General features: G+C 46.7%; 1 protein-coding gene across 1 annotated transcript in view; it reads left to right on the forward strand.

Moving 5' to 3' along the window:
• The window catches only part of LOC311133800 (liprin-alpha-4-like), a 139,539-nt gene extending 117,734 nt beyond the window's left edge, over positions 1–21,805 (forward strand). Inside the window, exons 6-29 of the mRNA XM_084167372.1 lie at positions 4,819–5,040; positions 5,223–5,357; positions 6,430–6,564; positions 6,806–6,889; positions 7,856–7,987; positions 9,718–9,780; positions 9,891–9,982; positions 10,120–10,249; positions 11,299–11,495; positions 12,225–12,453; positions 12,705–12,740; positions 12,978–13,105; positions 13,224–13,354; positions 13,465–13,549; positions 13,986–14,067; positions 14,395–14,595; positions 14,927–14,989; positions 15,470–15,496; positions 15,714–15,889; positions 16,091–16,188; positions 18,802–18,977; positions 20,265–20,333; positions 20,485–20,671; positions 21,257–21,805. Of these exons, the coding sequence (XP_084023498.1) occupies positions 4,819–5,040; positions 5,223–5,357; positions 6,430–6,564; positions 6,806–6,889; positions 7,856–7,987; positions 9,718–9,780; positions 9,891–9,982; positions 10,120–10,249; positions 11,299–11,495; positions 12,225–12,453; positions 12,705–12,740; positions 12,978–13,105; positions 13,224–13,354; positions 13,465–13,549; positions 13,986–14,067; positions 14,395–14,595; positions 14,927–14,989; positions 15,470–15,496; positions 15,714–15,889; positions 16,091–16,188; positions 18,802–18,977; positions 20,265–20,333; positions 20,485–20,671; positions 21,257–21,306 (2,928 nt within the window). The 3' untranslated portion in view covers positions 21,307–21,805. The remainder of the gene's footprint in view (positions 1–4,818; positions 5,041–5,222; positions 5,358–6,429; positions 6,565–6,805; positions 6,890–7,855; positions 7,988–9,717; positions 9,781–9,890; positions 9,983–10,119; positions 10,250–11,298; positions 11,496–12,224; positions 12,454–12,704; positions 12,741–12,977; positions 13,106–13,223; positions 13,355–13,464; positions 13,550–13,985; positions 14,068–14,394; positions 14,596–14,926; positions 14,990–15,469; positions 15,497–15,713; positions 15,890–16,090; positions 16,189–18,801; positions 18,978–20,264; positions 20,334–20,484; positions 20,672–21,256) is intronic.
• Positions 21,806–22,081: the final 276 nt, after the last annotated feature.

Raw genomic sequence — 22,081 nt, forward strand, 5'->3', positions numbered from 1 at the left:
ACCTAGAGTAAGTGGACAACTACAAATACCTAGGTGTCTGCTTAAACTGTAAACTCTCCTTCCAGACTCACATTAAGCATCTTCAATCCAAAGTTAAATCTAGAATCGGCTTCCTATTTCGCAACAAAGCCTCCTTCACTCATGCTGCCAAACATGCCCTCGTAAAACTGACTATCCTACCGATCCTTGACTTCGGCGATGTCATTTACAAAATAGCCTCCAACACTCTACTCAGCAAATTGGATGTAGTCTATCACAGTGCCATCCGTTTTGTCACCAAAGCCCCATATACTACCCACCGCTGTGACCTGTACGCTCTTGTTGGCTGGTCCTCACTACATATTCGTCGCCAAACCCACTGGCTCCAGGCCATCTATAAATCACTGCTAGGCAAATCTCCGCCTTATCTTAGCTCATTGGTCACCATAGCAACACCCACCCGTAGTATGCGCTCCAGCAGGTATATCTCACTGGTCATCCCCAAAGCCAACACCTCCTTTGGCCGCTATTCCTTCCAGTTCTCTGCTGCCAATGACTGGAACAAACTGCAAAAATCTCTGAAGCTGGAGACTCTTATCTCCCTCACTAACTTTAAGCATCAGTTGTCAGAGCACCTTACCGATCACTGCACCTGTACACAGCCCATCTGAAATTAGCCTGTTCAACCTCTCAGATATAGCCCCGACTAGAATCACTACTCTCGACGGGTCTGACCTAGAGTAAGTGGACAACTACAAATACCTAGGTGTCTGCTTAAACTGTAAACTCTCCTTCCAGACTCACATTAAGCATCTTCAATCCAAAGTTAAATCTAGAATCGGCTTCCTATTTCGCAACAAAGCCTCCTTCACTCATGCTGCCAAACATGCCCTCGTAAAACTGACTATCCTACCGATCCTTGACTTCGGCGATGTCATTTACAAAATAGCCTCCAACACTCTACTCAGCAAATTGGATGTAGTCTATCACAGTGCCATCCGTTTTGTCACCAAAGCCCCATATACTACCCACCGCTGTGACCTGTACGCTCTTGTTGGCTGGTCCTCACTACATATTCGTCGCCAAACCCACTGGCTCCAGGCCATCTATAAATCACTGCTAGGCAAATCTCCGCCTTATCTTAGCTCATTGGTCACCATAGCAACACCCACCCGTAGTATGCGCTCCAGCAGGTATATCTCACTGGTCATCCCCAAAGCCAACACCTCCTTTGGCCGCTATTCCTTCCAGTTCTCTGCTGCCAATGACTGGAACAAACTGCAAAAATCTCTGAAGCTGGAGACTTATCTCCCTCACTAACTTTAAGCATCAGTTGTCAGAGCACCTTACCGATCACTGCACCTGTACACAGCCCATCTGAAATTAGCCTACCCAACTACCTCATCCCTATATTGTTATTTATTTTGCTCTTTTGCACCCCAGTATCTCTATTTGCACATCATCTCTTGCACATCTAGCATTCCAGTGTTAATACTCATTGTAATTATTTTGCACTATGGCCTATTTATTGCCTTACCTCCATAACTTGCTACATTTGCACACACTGTATATATATTTTCTGTGGTATTTTTGACTTTATGTTTTGTTTTTACCCCATATGTAACTCTGTGTTGTTGTTTTTATCGCACTGCTTTGCTTTATCTTGGCCAGGTCGCAGTTGTAAATGAGAACTTGTTCTCAACTGGCTTACCTGGTTAAATAAAGGTGAAAAAAATAACATTAAAATAAAGAGTGCTACAGTAGAACAGTGCAGTCTACAAGCCTAGCAGAGAACTAAGCAGTTCAGCTGATATGAGTAGCATGTCTACACTGAGTATACAAAACATATTGAGTTGCACCTCCTTTTGCCCTCAGAACAGCCTCAATTCCTTGGGCAATGGACTCTACAAGGTGTCAAAAGCGTTCCACAGGGATGGTGGCCCATGTTGACTCCAATGCTATCCACAGTTGTGTCAAGTTGAGAGAAGTGGCCCTGTGTAGCTCAGTTGGTAGAGCATGGTGCTTGCAATGCCAGGGTTGTGGGTTTGATTCCCATGGGGGGCCAGTATGAAAAAAAAGTATGCACTCACTAACTGTAAGTTGCTCTGGATAAGAGTGTCTGCTAAATAATGTAAAAGTGGTCCCTTTTCTGCAGACTGGGAGGGTAGCTGCTTTTGGCAGCGAGTCACTTACTCTAGACCTCCCTCTGGGAAAAGCATGCACCCTGAGAGAGAGAGAGAGAGAGAGAGAGAGAGAGAGAGAGAGAGAGAGAGAGAGAGAGAGAGAGAGAGAGAGAGAGAGAGAGAGAGAGAGAGAGAGAGAGAGAGAGAGGTTGTGCAGTGTTGTCCAGATTTCCTCTATTTCATAGCGCCACACTGCCCCATAGCCCTGTCAACACACTGTACTCTAACCCCTACCCAGCCACACATGCTTACCCTCACCACAACCCTTACCTCCTTCCTAATCCTTAGCTTAATACCTACCGACAGACTGGCAGCTCCTGGAATGCTTTCGAGGTTTAAATAGACCTTGCCTAACACACCCTAGGACAGAGTTTCCCAAACTCGGTCCTGGGGCCCCCCCTGGGTGCACGTTTTGGTTTCTGCCCTAGCACTACACAGCTGATTCAAATAATCAGCTAATCATCAAGCTTTGATAATTGGAATCAGCTGTGTAATGTTAGTGCAAAAACCAAAACGTGCACCCCTTGGTGTCCCAAGGACCGAGTGTGGGAAACGCTGCCCTAGGAACTCTACAGGAAGGAACAGACAGACAGACACTCTTATGTTCTCTAGCTATGATATGAATGAGAAATACAGTGGGGGAAAAAAGTATTTGTCAGCCACCAATTGTGCAAGTTCTCCTCACTTAAAAAGATGAGAGAGGCCTGTAATTTTCATCATAGGTACACGTCAACTATGACAGACAAAATGAGGAAAAAAAATCCAGAAAATCACATTGTAGGATTTTTAATGAATTTATTTGCAAATTATGGTGGAAAATAAGTATTTGGTCAATAACAAAAGTTTCTCAATACTTTGTTATATAGCCTTTGTTGGCAATGACACAGGTCTAACGTTTTCTGTAAGTCTTCACAAGGTTTTCACACACTGTTGCTGGTATTTTGGCCCATTCCTCCATGCAGATCTCCTCTAGAGCAGTGATGTTTTGGGGCTGTCGCTGGGCAACACGGACTTTCAACTCCATCCATTTTCTATGGGGTTGAGATCTGGAGACTGGCTAGGCCACTCCAGGACCTTGAAATGCTTCTTACGAAGCCACTCCTTCGTTGCCCGGGCAGTGTGTTTGGGATCATTGTCATGCTGAAAGACCCAGCCACGTTCCATCTTCAATGCCCTTGCTGATGGAAGGAGGTTTTCACTCAAAATCTCACGATACATGGCCCCATTCATTCTTTCCTTTACACGGATCAGTCGTCCTGGTCCCTTTGCAGAAAAACAGCCCCAAAGCATGATGTTTCCACCCCCATGCTTCACAGTAGGTATGGTGTTCTTTGGATGCAACTCAGCATTCTTTGTCCTCCAAACACGACGAGTTGAGTTTTTACCAAAAAGTTCTATTTTGGTTTCATCTGACCATATGACATTCTCCCAATCCTCTTCTGGATCATCCAAATGCACTCTAGCAAACTTCAGACGGGCCTGGACATGTACTGGCTTAAGCAGGGGGACACGTCTGGCACTGCAGGATTTGAGTCCCTGGCGGCGTAGTGTGTTACTGATGGTAGGCTTTGTTACTTTGGTCCCAGCTCTCTGCAGGTCATTCACTAGGTCCCCCCGTGTGGTTCTGGGATTTTTGCTCACCGTTCTTGTGATCATTTTGACCCCACGGGGTGAGATCTTGCGTGGAGCCCCAGATCGAGGGAGATTATCAGTGGTCTTGTATGTCTTCCATTTCCTAATAATTGCTCCCACAGTTGATTTCTTCAAACCAAGCTGCTTACCTATTGCAGATTCAGTCTTCCCAGCCTGGTGCAGGTCTACAATTTAGTTTCTGGTGTCCTTTGACAGCTCTTTGGTCTTGGCCATAGTGGAGTTTGGAGTGTGACTGTTTGAGGTTGTGGACAGGTGTCTTTTATACTGATAACAAGTTCAAACAGGTGCCATTAATACAGGTAACGAGTGGAGGACAGAGGAGCCTCTTAAAGAAGAAGTTACAGGTCTGTGAGAGCCAGAAATCTTGCTTGTTTGTAGGTGACCAAATACTTATTTTCCACCATAATTTGCAAATATTCATTAAAAATCATACAATGTGATTTTCTGGATTTTTTTCTCTCAATTTGTCTGTCATAGTTGACGTGTACCTATGATGAAAATTACAGGCCTCTCTCATCTTTTTAAGTGGGAGAACTTACACAATTGGTGGCTGACTAAATACTTTTTTTCCCCACTGTATGTAATAATTGGAGTCATACTGATTCTGAGTGGCAACATGTGGGTCTGTGCGTGCGTATGAAGACAGATGAATAGGAGAGAGGGAGGGGGGTCCTGATAGTGGGGCTGCCCGCTGTGCTGCCTGTCTCAATGTGTCTCCCTGAAGGTTCTTCTCATTAACACCACATCATTAATTTTACTTTGGGCTGAGAGAGAAACGTCAAAACAACAAAATCTCACCACACAAACACATACACACACGCCACACAAATTGTGCCTTTCTGGGTCACTAAGACCTCCAACATTAGCAGAATAAACTTTCTTCAAGTGTAAACAACATCAGCATCACAACATGCCACCTCCCCTTTGTCTATTGCTCTCTCTCTCTCTCTCTTTCCCTGAATAAACATGTGTGTGTTTTGTGTGTGTGTGTGTGACCCTTCAGAGGCTACCTAACGGTTCCATAGACGCCCATGACGATGGGAGCCGGTCGGTGGAGCTGCAGGAGCTTCTGGATCGGACCAATCAGGAGCTGGCTCAGAGCCGTGAGCGTTCGGGCACGCTCAGTACACGCGTGGCAGACCTGGAGGCGGAGCTAGCCAACACTCGCCGAGACCTGAGTCGCAGCGAGGAGCTATCAGTCAAACAACAGAGGGAACAGAGAGAGGTGAGCGTTATTGAGGAGATAGGAAAAGAGAAGGGGGAATCCAATATGTCTCATTCATAAACATAAACACTGTTGATTCTATAGAACTCGCCAGTGTCTAAATGAATAGGCAATGCTCTATGTTATGTTTCCTGGTATGAACACACACAGTATTTATATGCCTGTTGTAGGGGCTGGCACAGAGGGAGGATATGGAGGAGCGGATTACAACGTTAGAAAAACGTTACCTGGCCGCTCAGAGGGAAACCACCCACATCCATGACCTCAATGACAAACTGGAGAACGAACTGGTTACCAAGGACTCTCTGCACCGACAGGTAACACACACATGCTGAATAAGTCACCATTGACTGTGCATGGGCAGGTATGACACTGGCCCTGTGTAGCTCAGTTGGTGGAGCATGGCGCTTGCAACGCCAGGGTTGTGGGTTTGATTCCCTCGGGGGGACAGTATAAAAAAAAATAATGTATGCCCTCACTAACTGTAAGTCGCTCTGGATAAGAGCGTCTGCTAAATGACATAAATGTAAATATGAACACATACACACCTCGGGAGTTTGGAGGGGGTCCATACTGGTTCACAGAAAGAGGGGACAGGGTGAGGTAGGGGACACACACACACAAGGGGGTGAATGAAGGTTTGTAAACCGTTCAGTTGAGGGTGAAGTTCAGTTCATCTCCACTTGATGCCAGAGAACGTGAGGGTGACACAGAGTATCCATTACTACCTCAGAGACATTATCGGGGACAGGCCTCTAAGGTTCCATCTATCACATACCAGTTAGTATCAGGGACTTGTGTCTGAGCTAGCATAGAAGTAACAGTGTGAAGTAACAGAAATAGAAGAGACGTGAATGGTTGGTATTTGGTTTCAGTAAACTCTGACATGTACACAAACCTATAGTGCTTGGACAGCAGTCTGAAGGCCTACCAGATAACTAAGCAGTTCAGCTGAGATGAGTAGCATGTCTACACTGAGTGTACAAAACATATTGAGTTGCACCTCCTTTTGCCCTCAGAACAGGCGCAATTCGTCGGGCATGGACTACAAGGTGTTGAAAGCATTCCACAGGGATGCTGGCCCATGTTGACTCCAATGCTTCCCGCAGTTGTCTATGTCATGTTTTGTACATTCAGTGTATATGGAGCAAACAGTGCTTTTGTAACCACTGATAATAAAAATACAACATTTTAAGGTATGCCAATGACATTGAGTCCAAACATCTGTATGACCTCGCATATGTATGTGATCATCTCTCTCTTTCTCTTCTCTTTCCCCCTCTTTCCCCTCTCTCTCTCCCTCCCCCTTTATCTCTCTCCCTATCTATCTCTCTCCCTCCCCCTCTCTCTTCCTTTCTCTCTCCCTCCCTCTCTCCCTTTACCTCTCAGAGTGAGGAGAAGGTGCGCCAGCTACAGGAGTTGTTGGAGTTGGCAGAGCAGAGACTGGCTCAGACCATGAGGAAGGCTGAGACACTACCAGAGGTGGAGGCAGAGTTAGCACAGAGGGTGGCAGCCCTCACCAAGGTAACAACACACACAGTCACAGTCCTAAATATACAGAGGCTGGATGTCAATCGAACCCACCATAGCAATCTTGATGCACGCACACTTGTTATTCTGACAACAGGAAAGTATCTAGCTGTAAGGGGACGGTATCTGGTATTAGTTGTAGGATTTCACAGTAACCAAAACAGTACCTATTTTTTGACAATGTGAAAAAGGAATGCAGGTTTGATTGAGTTGGGTCCTGTGTCTCCCCCTGCAGGCTGAGGAGCGACATGGCAACGTGGAGGAGAGACTCAGACAGCTGGAGTCACAACAGGAGGAGAAGAACCAGGAACTGGGCAGGGTGTGTGTGTGTGTGTGTGTGTGTGTGTGTGTGTGTGTGTGTGTGTGTGTGTGTGTGTGTGTGTGTGTGTGTGTGTGTGTGTGTGTATGTGTGTGTGTGTGTGTGGGCGTGCGTGCGTGCGTGTGTTATACTGTAGTCTTGGCAACAGTTTGGGGAAGGCCCTTTTCCTGTTTCAGCATGACAATGTCCCCGTGCAAATGGTTTTTCGAGATCGATATGGAAGAACTTGACTGGCCTGCACAGAGCCCTGACCTCAACCCTACCGAACACCTTTGGGATGATTTGGAATGCCGACTGCGAGCCAGGCTTAATCGCCCAACATCAGTGCCCAACCTCACTAATGCTCTTGTGGCTGAATAGAAGCAAGTCCCCGCAGCAATGTTCCAACATCTAGTGGAAAGCCTTCCCAGAAGAGTGGATGCTGTTATAGCAGCAAAGGGGGACCAACTCCATATTAATGCCCATGATTTTGGAATGAGATGTTCGACAAGCAGCTGTCCACATACCTTTGGTCATGTAGTGTAGATATCCTTCACATTTAGAGCATCACACACTCACTATGCCGTGCTCTATAAATATGAGCAAAATCCACACATTTCTAGCTTTAGCCTGTTTCCCCTACCCCACATAGCTCTGATTGGCTGATATATTTAGAATTTGAATAATTCACGCATGTCTAGTTTCTATCTCTGCATATGAGCTCATGAGTATAATTAAATGAGTCCTATGAGGAAACAGCTGTGAATGTGTGTGTGTGGTTGAGATACGATATCAAGGTAGTTTTCCCTCTGACTGCATAATACAATGTTGTCAAATCAAGTCCTTTCACTCTCATTCTGTTTCCTGGTGCTGTGCTCATGGAGTGTATGGAGTGCTTCTGTATTTGGGTGACAATAGTCATGAACTTGTTTAAACCTCTCTCTCTTTCTAACACTCTCTTTCTCTGTCTCTCCCTTTCTCTCTCAGGCACGTCAGAGAGAGAAGATGAATGAAGAACATAACAAGCGTTTGTCTGACACAGTGGACCGTCTGCTCACTGAGTCTAACGAGAGACTGCAGCTCCACCTTAAAGAACGCATGGCAGCACTGGAGGACAAGGCATGGCCCGCCACACATACACACACACACACATACAGTGAGGGAAAAAAGTATTTGATCCCCTGCTGATTTTGTATGTTTGCCCACTGACAAATAAATGATCAGTCTATAATTTAAATGGTAGGTTTATTTGAACAGTGAGAGACAGAATAACAACAACAAAATCCAGAAAAACGCATGTCAAAAATGTTATAAATTGATTTGCATTTTAATGAGGGAAATAAGTATTTGACCCCCTCTCAATCAGAAAGATTTCTGGCTCCCAGGTGTCTTTTATACAGGTAACGAGCTGAGATTAGAAGCACACTCTTAAAGGGAGTGCTCCTAATCTCAGTTTGTTACCTGTATAAAAGACACCTGTCCACAGAAGCAACCAATCAATCAGATTCCAAACTCTCCACCATGGTCAAGACCAAAGACCTCTCCAAGGATGTCAGGGACAAGATTGTAGACCTACACAAGGCTGGAATGGGCTACAAGACCATCGCCAAGCAGCTTGGTGAGAAGGTGACAACAGTTGGTGTGATTATTCACAAATGGAAGAAACACAAAAGAACTGTCAATCTCCCTCGGCCTGTGGCTCCATGCAAGATCTCACCTCGTGGAGTTGCAATGATCATGAGAACGGTGAGGAATCAGCCCAGAACTACACGGGAGGATCTTGTCAATGATCTCAAGGCAGCTGGGACCATAGTCACCAAGAAAACAATTGGTAACACACTACGCCGTGAAGGACTGAAATCCTGCAGCGCCCGCAAGGTCCCCCTTCTCAAGAAAACACATATACAGGCCCGTCTGAAGTTTGCCAATGAACATCTGAATGATTCAGAGGAGAACTGGGTGAAAGTGTTGTGGTCAGATGAGACCAAAATCGAGCTCTTTGGCATCAACTCAACTCGCCGTGTTTGGAGGAGGAGGAATGCTGCCTATGACCCCAAGAACACCATCCCCACCGTCAAACATGGAGGTGGAAACATTATGCTTTGGGGGTGTTTTTCTGCTAAGGGGACAGGACAACTTCACCGCATCAAAGGGATGATGGATGGGGCCATGTACCATCAAATCTTGGGTGAGAACCTCCTTCCCTCAGCCAGGGCATTGAAAATGGGTCGTGGATGGATATTCCAGCATGACAATGACCCAAAACACACGCCCAAGGCAACAAAGGAGTGGCTCAAGAAGAAGTACATTAAGGTCCTGGAGTGGCCTAGCCAGTCTCCAGACCTTAATCCCATAGAAAATCTGTGGCGGGAGCTGAAGGTTCGAGTTGCCAAACGTCATTCTCGAAACCTTAATGACTTGGAGAAGATCTGCAAAGGGGAGTGGGACAAAATCCCTCCTGAGATGTGTGCAAACCTGGTGGCCAACTACAAGAAATGTCTGACCTCTGTGATTGCCAACAAGGGTTTTGCCACCAAGTACTAAGTCATGTTTTGCAGAGGGGTCAAATACTTATTTCCCTCATTAAAATGCAAATCAATTTATAACATTTTTGACATGCGTTTTTCTGGATTTTTTTGTTGTTATTCTGTCTCTCACTGTTCAAATAAACCTACCATTAAAATTATAGACTGATCATGTCTTTGTCAGTGGGCAAACGTACAAAATCAGCATGGGATCAAATACATTTTTCCCTCACTGAAAATATATGATGTACTCAGGCGTCTAGACTAGTGATTCCCAAACTATAGCTGAACAGTGATATCATATCCTCTTCCTGTTGGTTCCAGAACTCCCTGATTCAGGATCTGGAGAACTCCCAGAAACAGCTGGAGGAGTTCCACCACACCAGGGTGAGTCTGGCCTGGACACACAACACATCCCTCTATCCATCCAACGTGATATTCATTTTAACTTTTCACACACAAACAATGTCCAATCCCACAATGCCTTTCTTCGTCAGGAGCGTTTGATTGGTGAGATTGAGAAGATGCGGAATGAGATCGACCACTTGAAACGCCGAAGCGGAGTGTTTGGAGATGGATCACACCCACGGTACACAGACACACACACACTAGTCCCACACTTGCTCCATACTAGCACCCTATACTGACCAGGTCTTCTCTGTGTGTGTGTGTGTGTGTGTGTGTGTGTGTGTGTGTGTGTGTGTGTGTGTGTGTGTGTGTGTATAGGTCTCACATGGGCAGTGCCAGCGACCTGCGTTTCTCAGTGGTAGAGGGGCAGGATGGACACTACAGCTCTGCGGTCATCAGACGGGCACAGAAGGGGCGCCTGGCAGCGCTACGCGACGAACCCAACAAGGTAACCACATACATACATACACACACACACACACACCTGTGTCAAACTTGGTACCCTCCCCTCTGCCCGTGTGTCCAATTTCTGTGCCCATCCCAAGCTATGTCATGAAACACCACATATCCTGTCTTCGTCTCCACATATCCCCTCTCCTCCCTTTTGTTAGTGTCTCCTCTATCCCTCCTCTCTTCCCCTCCTCTCTTTCCCTCCTCTCCCTCATGGCTGATGATCTGATGAGGGCAGTAATATGGCTGATGGTTGTTAAGCTCAACACACTGCATTTGTCCCTCATTGCATAAAGCTCTCACCTAACCAATCTTTCTCTCTCTGACCCCTGCTACCTTGGACGTATGTGTGATGTAAGTGGTATTTCTTTATCAACATGTGTGTTTATAAAGTGTTTAAATATATGAGGTGTGAGTGTGGATTTGTTTGGGTATCTGAGCAGACTGTGTTTAATCTAATGTGTGTAATGTGTAACTACCGTACAGGTGTATGCCGTGTGTGTGTGTATCTTTAAAAAAATATATATATACAGTATATAACTATTTTAAAATTAAAAATGTTACCCCCATTTTCTCCCCAATTTCAATCTTGTCTCATCGCTGAAACTCCCCAACGGGCTCGGGAGGTGAAGGTCGAGTCATGCGTCCTCCGAAACATGACCCGCCAAACCGTGCTTCTTAACACCTGCCCACTTAACCTGGAAGCCAGCCGCACCAATGTGTCGGAGGAAACACCGTTCAACAGACGACTGAGGTCAGCCTGCAGGCGCCCGGCCTGCCACAAGGAGTCGCTAGAGCGCGATGAGCCAAGTAAAGTCCCCCCGGCCAAACCCTCCCCTAACCCGGACGACGCTGGGCCAATTGTGCGCTGCCCTATGGGACTCCCGATCACGGCTGGTTGTGATACAGCCCAGGATCGAACCCGGGTCTGTAGTGACTGCAATGCAGTGCCTTAGAACGCTGCGCTACTCGGGAGGCCCATGTGTGTATCTATCGTAATGGTGTGTGCGGTGTCTAACAGTGTGTGTTTGTGTATTTACCCTACAGGTGTGTGCGGTGTGTGAGCAGGACTACTCGTCTCTACGCAGCAGCGTCAGTCACCTCCTGGGCAGTGACATGGAGGCGGAGTCAGACCTAGATGATGATGTTAGCTCCGTCCTCCTGTCACCCAGCGGCCAATCAGATGCACAGACTCTGGCTCTGATGTTGCAGGAGCAGCTGGATGCCATCAATGAGGAGATCAGGTAGGAGAACACAACAACGTAGACACTATCACAATACCCACTATCTCCCTCCCTACCTTCCACCATAATATCTCCAGCATTTTCCAGAATCTGAAGCCTTGACTTCCTCCTTTACAGAGGGTTTTGTTACTCCTAGGCGATGTGAAAGTTCTTTCCCTCATTTTTGATGCACCATTATTCTTTAACTCACACACCCATGAAACATGCTTTATACTGCTGGTTATTATGTGTGTATTTTATTTATTTATTTTTATTTAACCTTTATTTAACTAGGCAAGAACAAATTCTTATTTACAATGACGGCCTACACCGGCCAAACCCGGATAACGCTGGGCCAATTGTGCGCTGCCCTATGGGACTCCCAATCACGGCCGGTTGTGATACAGCCTGGAATCGAACCAGGGGGTCTGTAGTGACGCCTCAAGCACTGAGATGCAGTGCCTTAGACCGCTGCGGGAGTATGATGTAGTTATTATGTGTGTATGATGTAGTTATTATGTGTGTATGATGTAGTTATTATGTGTGTATGGTGTAGTTATTATGTGTGTATGATGTAGTTATTATGTGTGTATGATGTAGTTATTATGTGTATATGGTGTAGTTATTATGAGTGTATAGTGTAGTTATTATGTGTGTATGATGTAGTTATTATGTGTGCATGATGTAGATATTATGTGTGTATGATGTGTGTATCATGTCTCATCCCACTGTACTCTCTCTGGTGTTTAGGATGATCCAAGTGGAGAGGGAGTCTGCTGACCTCAGGGCAGATGAGATAGAGTCTCGTGTGAACAGCGGTAGCATGGACGGACTCAACGTTACACTCCGCCCCCGAACCATGCCCACCTCAGCCACTGCCCAATCCCTGGCCTCCTCCTCGTCCCCGCCCAACAGCGGACGCTCCACTCCCAAACACAACACCCACAACGCCAGCCACCAGCTGGGAATCATGACCCTGGTGAGACGCACACATGCACATGCACACACACAAACACACACACTCAACCATCAGAGATGACTAACCTGAATGCATGTTTGGATTGATATACTCACACGCAATGTTTACAGTGTGAAACAAAAAGTCCCTCAACTGCTGCTTATGCATTCTCTCTTCAGTAACTCCAGTAACTGGTTTTGATTGTATGTCTAACACCTGGTTGTTTCTAACTATGTGTTGGTGTGTCTGTGCCTCCCTCCTGTCTCTAACAGCCTAGCGACTTAAGGAAACACCGCAGGAAAATAGCAGTAAGTCGGTTTTCGCTTCATCTACAAAACTAAGAGAGGCAGTACAGTTCCCACGATTTGGAGAGGTACTGAAATTAACACAGCGATAGGAAGGACAGGATCATTCCCACTGGACAAGCTGTTGTCACAGCCTCTCTGAGAAAGTGTTGGCTCCTATTTGAAGTCTACTGACACAGGTAAAAGAGGCTTTCTCACCTTTCTCTCTCCCTTTTGCTCTCCCTCTCTCTCTCCCTCCAGTCTCCAGTGGAAGCTCGTGAGGATAAGGCTACTATCAAATGTGAGACATCTCCCCCCTCCTCCCCTCGCAGTCTGAGACTGGAGACCAACTTCGCCCAGCTCACTGGCAGTCTGGAGGACGGACGAGGGTAAACACACACACACACACACACAGACACACAACCCTCCCTCCCCCACATACACACACTTATTCTTTCAATCACACTTATACTTTGTGACTCTCTCTCTCTCACTCTCTCTCTACAGGGGTAAAGCGAAGAAGGGCATCAAGTCGTCTATAGGTCGTCTGTTTGGGAAGAGCAAGGAGAAGGGCAGGATGGAGGGAGGAGGGACACTGGGGAGGGAGGGACAGCCTCTACCTGCCCTGATGCCGGGAGGTAACACACCTGTACCTGTACCTGCCTCACCATTACATGTGTCTCCTGTAGGCTACTGTATGTACAGGTATGTGTGAGTGATGCTATGTCTATTATGTTGTGTGTCTCAGTAGACTTTGAGATGACCATCGGAGACACCATGACTCTGGGCAAGCTGGGCACCCAGGCAGAGAGAGACCGCAGGATGAAGAAGAAGTAAGATCTGTCTATATCTCTCCCTCACTCTCTCTCTCTCTCACACACACTCTCTCTTTCTCTCTCTATCTAAATACAAGGTCAGCTGGTTGTGTCTCTGTCAGTTGAATTGTGAATACAATTTTAGAAGCTGTGAAACCCTGGCCTCAGGCTGTTCTGTAGTGGAATAATGCATTAGTGTGCTCCAGAGGCCATACTAACATTAGTTGTTTACTCTCTCTCTCTCTCTCTCTCTCTCTCTCTCTCTCTCTCTCTCTCTCTCTCTCTCTCTCTCTCTCTCTCTCTCTCTCTCTCTCTCTCTCTCTCTCTCTCTCTCTCTCTCTCTCTCTCTCTCTCTCTCTCTCTCTCTCTCTCTCTCTCTCTCTGTGTGTCTCACTCCCTCTTTCTCTCTTTCCCCTCTGCCCCTGTTTCTCTCTCTCCCCTGTCTCTGTGTCAGACATGAGCTGCTTGAGGAGGCCAGGAGGAGAGGACTGCCCTTCGCCCAGTGGGATGGACCCACCGTGGTCTCCTGGCTAGAGGTATAACCTCTAACCCCTGATGCCTAACCTCCACCACAACCTTACCCTATCCCTAACCCTTCAGATTCCCCTAAACCCTACCTTAACGTTGTCCTACCATATAATCACCTGGAGTGTCATACAGTTGGTAGAGCATGGCGCTTGCAACGCCAGGGTTGTGGGTTCGTTTCCCACGGGGGGCCAGTATGGAAATGTATGCACTCACTAACTGTAAGTCGCTCTGGATAAGAGCGTCTGCTAAATGACTAAAATGTCAAATGTAAATGATGGTGATGTTGATGGTGGTGGTGGTGATGATGAAGGTGATTCTCTCTCTCACCAACGTAGCTGTGGGTGGGTATGCCTGCCTGGTACGTGGCAGCGTGTCGTGCCAACGTGAAGAGCGGTGCCATCATGTCAGCCCTGTCTGACACAGAGATCCAGAGGGAGATTGGCATCAGTAACCCCCTGCACCGCCTCAAACTACGCCTGGCCATACAGGAGATGGTCTCCTTAACCAGCCCCTCTGCCCCGCTCACCTCAAGAACGGTACACACACACACATACACACACAGCCTCTCTGTATCGCTCACGGTACATATATACACACACACACACACACTGGCCATCACCTGTCACTTCTCACCTATGACCCTGTAATGATAGTGCTTTTGGAGTTGACAGTACTCTTCACTCTGTCCACTGTGCTGCATGGGGTGGAATGGGAAACCTACTCTCTCAACAGTGTGCCAGATACTGCCTGCCTGACACACTCCCTCTCACTACAGTCACTGTATGTGTGTGTGCGTGTGTGCGCGTGCTTCTTTGTGTGTGTGTGTGTAATTGTGTGTGTGCGTGCGTGCTCTCCCTCTCTGCGCAGTCCTCTGGAAATGTGTGGTTAACTCATGAAGAGATGGAGAACCTGGCTTCCTCCACTAAAGCGGTCAGTGCCATCTGGTTGGCCCCCTCCCCACCACACACACTTCCCTCACACACGCACCACACGCACACTCTGCCCCGCCGTGTTACACATATGCCTGCTTCCGCAAACACTCATCCCCAGCCTCCTATAACTACAACGCATACTGCCTGTATGTTTGTGCCTGGGTTAGCATGTCTTTGGTGTACCATAGTAGGCTCTGTTGTTTTGGTGGGTTATTGTGCGTACATTTATGCTGGTTGTCTGTTATGTTGTGTTGTGTGTGTTGTGCTGTGTCGTATTGTGATTAATTGTGTCTCAGCACTCTGGTGTTAAAGTTGATCCATCTCTCCATATGGCTTTCCTGGGTTCTGTACCTGGTCGGTTACATTGGTGCATGGGACTCGGATCACTTAGTGTATGTGTGATTAGCATTAGCTAACTGTGTGAATGTGTGCGTCTAACCCAATCCGTCCTGTCTCTGCCACGCTGTCAATCACTCAGGAGAATGAGGAGGGCAGCTGGGCTCAGGTGAGATAACTCCTCCCACTAACACTGGTTGTTGTTATCACAACAGTTACCTGAGCCAGGGGGCGTTGTCACCATGTCACAGAGAGCACAGTCTCAGACCACACACACATACACACACACCTACCCTTTTGGTTAGTCCACATACACAGATGGACCTCTAAATTGTATCTAATCTCAGCCAAACATACTCACTAACTGTGTCCCTCCTGACACACAGACTCTGGCGTACGGGGATATGAACCATGAGTGGATAGGTAATGAGTGGCTGCCCAGCCTGGGTCTGCCTCAGTACCGCTCCTACTTCATGGAGTGTCTGGTGGACGCCCGCATGCTAGACCACCTCACCAAGAAAGACCTCCGCACACACCTCAAGATGGTCGACAGCTTCCACAGGTCAGTCACCATGGTAACCAGCCAGCCACCACGGCAACAACAACCGTTCTTAGGAGCTGCCATGCAACACTTTCAATATTAATATAGGAAAAATAGGCATACACGTGATGACATATGTATTCAATTTGTGCAGTCAACAATGACATTGTACCAATAAAAATGTGGGAATACAGAATTCACAAAAAAGATTGTGTGTACCAGGGCCAGTCTGCAGTATGGGATTATGTGCTTGAAGAGACTCAATTACGACAGGAAGGACCTGGACCGTCGTAGAGAGGAGAGCATGCATGACATGAAAGGTAAACATCCATGCTCATAGACAGGATCTCTCATTATACAGTGCCTTGCAAAAGTATTCATCCCCCTTGGCGTTTTTCCTATTTTGTTGCATTACAACCTGTAATTTAAATGGATTTTTATTTGGATTTCATGTAATGGACATACACAAAATAGTCCAAATTGGTGAAGAGAAATGATAAAAATAACTTGTTTCAAAAAATTATAAAAATAAATAACTGAAAAATGGTGCGTGCATATGTATTCACCCCCTTTGCTATGAAGCCCCTAAATAAGATCTGGTGCAACCAATTATCTTCAGAAGTCACATAATTAGTTAAATAAAGTCCACCTGTGTGCAATCTAAGTTTCACATGATCTGTCACATGATCTCAGTATATATACACCTGTTCTGAAAGGCCCCAGAGTCTGCAACACCACTAAGCAAGGGGCACCACCAAGCAAGCGGCACCATGAAGACCAAGGAGCTCTCCAAACAGGTCAGGGACAAAGTTGTGGAGAAGTACAGTTGGGTTATAAAAAAAATATCATAAACTTTGAACATCCCACGGTGCACCATTAAATCCATTATTAAAAAATGGAAAGAATATGGTACAACAACAAACCTGCCAAGAGAGGGCCGCCCACCAAAACTCACGGACCAGGCAAGGAGGGCATTAATCAGAGAGGCAACAAAGAGACCAAAGATAACCCTGAAGGAGCTGCAAAGCTCCACAGCAGAGATTGGAGTATCTGTCCATAGGACCACTTTAAGCCGTACACTCCACAGAGCTGGGCTTTACGGAAGAGTGGCCAGAAAAAAGCCATTGCTTAAAGAAAAAAATAAGCAAACACGTTTGGTGTTCGCCAAAAGGCATGTGGAAGACTCCCCAAACATATGGAAGAAGGTACTCTGGTCAGATGAGACTAAAATTGAGCTTTTTGGCCATCAAGGAAAACGCTATGTCTGGCGTAAACCCAACACCTCTCATCACCCCGAGAACACCATCCCCACAATGAAGCACGGTGGTGGCAACATCATGCTGTGGGGATGTTTTTCATCGGCAGGGACTGGGAAACTGGTCAGAATTGAAGGAATGATGGATGGCGCTAAATACAGGGAAATTCTTGAGGGAAACCTGTTTCAGTCTTCCAGAGATTTGAGACTGGGACGGAGGTTCACCTTCCAGCAGGACAATGACCCTAAGCATACTGCTAAAGCAACACTCGAGTGGTTTAAGGGGAAACATTTAAATGTCTTGGAATGGGCTAGTAAAAGCCCAGACCTCAATCCAATTGAGAATCTGTGGTATGACTTAAAGATTGCTGTACACCAGCGGAACCCATCCAACTTGAAGGAGCTGCAGTTTTGCATGAAGAATGGGCAAAAATCCCAGTGGCTAGATGTGCCAAGCTTATAGAGACATACCCGAAGAGAATTGCAGCTGTAATTACTGCAAAAGGTGGCTCTACAAAGTATTAACTTTGGGGGGGGTGAATAGTAATGCACGCTCAAGTTTTCAGTTTTTTTGTCTTATTTCTTGTTTGTTTCACAATAAAAAATATTTTGCATCTTCAAAGTGTTGTGTAAATGAAATGATACAAAACCCCAAAAAATCAATTTTCATTCCAAGGGGGGTGAATACTTTCTCAAGCCACTGTAAATGTTATCATGTCTCTCAGTTGTCTGTAGACACAGCACCATCAGGTGGTGTAAGAATGACTTACATTTACGTCATTTGGCAGACGCTCTTATCCAGAGTGACTTACAGTAGTAGTGAGTGCATACATTTTTTTGTTCTTTTTTTTGTTCTCCTTTTTGGTTCCCTGTGGGAATCGAACCCACAACCCTGGCGTTGCAAGCACCATGCTCTAACCAACTGAGCTACACGGGACTTAAGGTGGCTGGATCTCTATGTATGGACAGCTGAGCCTTTTACTGCTATCTCCACACACACACACACCACACCACACCACACCACACCACACCACACCACACACCACACACACACCACACCACACACACACCACACCACACCACACCCACACCCACACACACACACACACACCACACCACACCACACCACACCACACCACACCACACCACACCACACTACACCACACACACACACACACACACCACACCACACCACACCACACCACACCACACCACACCACACCACACTACACCACACACACACACACACACACACACAGAGAGAGAACCAGCTAAAGCTTTGCTACCTTATGACCTTCAGCACTGCATATGAACTTGACTCAGCTGTCCTGTCACATCATCAGAAACCCCCCGCCTCACACACAACACCTGTTCCTCACTGAAAAAGCTGGGTGACAGCTGTGCTTATTCAGAACAAAGGGAGTATGCCATTGAGTGTACACTATTGGAGTGTGAATACTTCTGATATGATATTCTCTGTCTGTTTATTAGATGCACTGGTCTATATGCTGTGATAGTAAGATACCTCTCTCTGTCTCTCTCTGTTTATCCCTCTCCCTCTCTCCTCTCCCCCCTCTTTCCATACCCCTCTACCTCCTTCCCCCTTCCCCCTCTTTCCATACCCCCCCCCCCCCCCTTCCCTCCCTCCCCCCTCCCCTCCCTCCCTCCCTCTCTGTAGATGCGCTAGTGTGGACCAATGAGCAGGTGGTCCACTGGGTCCAGAGTATAGGTCTGAAGGACTACAGTACCAACCTGATGGAGAGTGGAGTCCATGGGGCTCTCATTGCTTTGGATGAGACCTTCGACTACAGCAGCCTGGCTCTCATACTGCAGATCCCCATGCAGAACACACAGGTACACACAGACACACACCCTTGGTCAAGGGACTAGCGTTGTGTAGGAATGACTAGTGCTGTCACGGTGACCGTATTACCGCCACACCGGCAGTCACGAGTCATGACCCAGTCAAATTCCCTGTGACCGTTGGTCACTGTAATCTCATCCAAAACTGCGCAAATGAATGCCGCTTATGGGTAGCCTACCAAACTTGCTAACGGCCCTTGCTAATGGCCTGGTACTCAGCGCTCTATTGTCCCTCTAATTACTCTCTAAACACTTCATAGTTGAATTTGAATAATCTGAATGGTGATGACAAATGGTGATGAGAGTTAGAGCTCCTGTTCGGAAATGGACACGGGAAAGCCCCGGAAAATGCATAAATACATTTTAAAAAGCCGTTCTGAAAGGACCTAAAAGACAACCGGTCCAATCTGAGTGAGGGAAGCAGCAGGAAAGCCAATTGGAGAGAGAGAGAGAGAGAGAGAGAGAGAGAGAGAGAGAGAGAGAGAGAGAGAGAGAGAGAGAGAGAGAGAGAGAGAGAGAGAGAGAGAGAGAGAGAGAGAGAGAGAGAGAGAGAGAGAGAGAGAGAGAGAGTGAGACACTGAGAGTGAGACACTGGAGGCTCGGAGCACCAGACCAGGCACGGAGGGAGAGACCACAACCACTGTTATCTCACGGTAGACTAACTTCTTGCTAGTTATTTATCATCCCATTACATAGTACCTGTCTTGACTGCTTCAAACCGAGAGAAGCTAGGTTTATTGAGGCTAGCCATAACGTTACTGCTCTTCTCACCGTCCTACAGTTAGCCTATACATAATAGAACGGACGTCCCCATTCAAGTCAATGATGGCATAATAGGTGGACTGGCAGCCATTTTGAGTGTACCCGTTGGAGCAAAGCAGGAAGTAAAAGCAGGAGGTATACCCATCAGTCTGTGCTGTGATTTGTTGATTAAACTCAAAAAATACAGTCCATTGCATGAGCCACATCAGTTAGCATCATCTGAATGAACATTCTACATTACCATGGAAATGATTGCATCACAATACCAGGCAGCCATTGCGAGTGTACCGATGAGTTTACCAGTCAAATTGCCAGGGTTAGAGGTTCCAAACCTGTCCTATTCATTCTATTTCTATGGTGTGGAAGCCCGGAGATGCTAAACATGTTTATGTTAATTAACGGTCAATTACCGTGAGACCGGCAGTCATTTGCATGACAATTACCGGCTGACAGCCCTAGGAGTGACGCCAGCTGTCTATATGCTGTATATCTATATGCTGTGTGTGTGTGCAACAGGCTCGGCAGGTTCTGGAGAGAGAATTCAACAACGTCCTGGCCCTGGGCACTGACCGCCGATTGGAGGAGGTGAGTAACAAGGAAATAATGGACCACAAGTGTTTCAGTTTTGCCGTCTTCCTGTGAAATATGGAATCTGTTTCTTTATAACCATTTTGCTTGGTTTTACATGACTGTTTACACTCTCTCTCTCTCTCTCTCTCTCTCTCTCTCTCTGTAGAGTGGGGATGATAAGACGTTCCGCCGCTCTCCATCGTGGCGTAAACGTTTCAGAGCGCGGGAGGGAGGGGGGGGAATGGGCATGATGGCGGGCTCCATGGAAACACTGCCCGCTGGGTTCCGTATGCCCTCCATGTCCATGCCCCCGTCTATGGCCCTGGTGCCCAAGAAACAGCTGCAACCAGAAGGTGTGTGTGTTTGGAAGGGGGTACTGTGTATTCATAGTTAAATGAATTGCAGTCGTGTGGATGTGATGTGAGTTTGTTTTGCGATTCACTGACAATGCAAGCACTAACAATAAAAGCCACCAAATAATTTCATCTTAACGCTCGGTGTGTGTGAGGGCATTCATGCGTTTGTGAGTGTGTGCCGTTCTCTCTGCTTTGCCTGTCTCACTGCACGCTGTCTCCTCTCTGTCCCGCTCTGCCACGCCCACTTCTGCCACACACTGTCTAGCTCCTCCCCCGGCTCCCCAGAGACTCGACCCCTCTGCTGTACGGACGTACTCATGCTAACTCCACTCCACTTACTAACAGGAGCTAACGCTAACAGGTAAGACAACCTAGCAATGCTAACAAATGGCTAGGGCCATTAGCCTATTCCTGACTGAGCAATGCTAACAAAGGGGATAGGGAAACCTCATGCTAATTCCACCCCAGTTACTAACATAAGAGTAAATAAATAAATAAAATAAGAGCTAATCCTACTCTCTCTCTCCATCTTTCTTTCTCTCCCTCGCTTTCTCCTTCCTTCTTTCTTTGTGTCTCTCTCAGTGCATTCCCATTATCTGTATGGACACATGCTTGCGGCCTTTCGAGAGTGACATGCCGAATTTGGGAGAGATCTTGACGTTTAGGGACCTGTATCCAGCGTCACCTCTCACCTTCTCCGTGGGACACGTGCAATACGGAGGTGACCTCTGACTTTTTGACCTTTGAACCCTGACCGTGCTCAATGGCCACACTCGCTGCTGTAAAGGAGACTCGGCCTAGTCTCTATTCCCAGTAAACCCAGTACCCCCAGTAGCCTTGTTGTTGTGGTGTTGTGCTCCCGCGTAGTCCTAATTCCTAATCTGTGGGTTCTAGTCCTAATTCCTAATCTGTGGGTTCTAGTCCTAATTCCTAATCTGTGGGTTCTAGTCCTAATTCCTAATCTGTGGGTTCTAGTCCTAATTCCTAATCTGTGGGTTCTAGTCCTAATTCCTAATCTGTGGGTTCTAGTCCTAATTCCTACTCTGTGGGTTCTAGACCTAATTCCTAATTTGTGGGTACTAGTCTAACTCTAGTCTAACTCCTGGGTGTTTCCCACCTACACGTCGTCCCCTCTCGGTTATGCAAGGTATTCATCATTTATTGTCTCTCTTTGTAAATAAAATGGATGACATATGTTTTTTTATATAAATATATATAAATATATATATTGGAATTATATATGGAGAATATTATAATAATATCATTGCTGTATGAAACCCAATGCCCTGTATTCGGTGGTGACTGTTCTATTTGTGTGTTGGACCTCTGTGTGTCTTATATGCTGTCAGTGTCTGGAATGCCAGTTATATGAGGGACTCACTAAGCAGGGGTCTGTTACTCTATGTC

The sequence above is a fragment of the Coregonus lavaretus genome (assembly GCF_964263955.1).
Source record: "Coregonus lavaretus genome assembly, chromosome: 8".
Lineage (NCBI taxonomy): Eukaryota > Metazoa > Chordata > Actinopteri > Salmoniformes > Salmonidae > Coregonus > Coregonus lavaretus.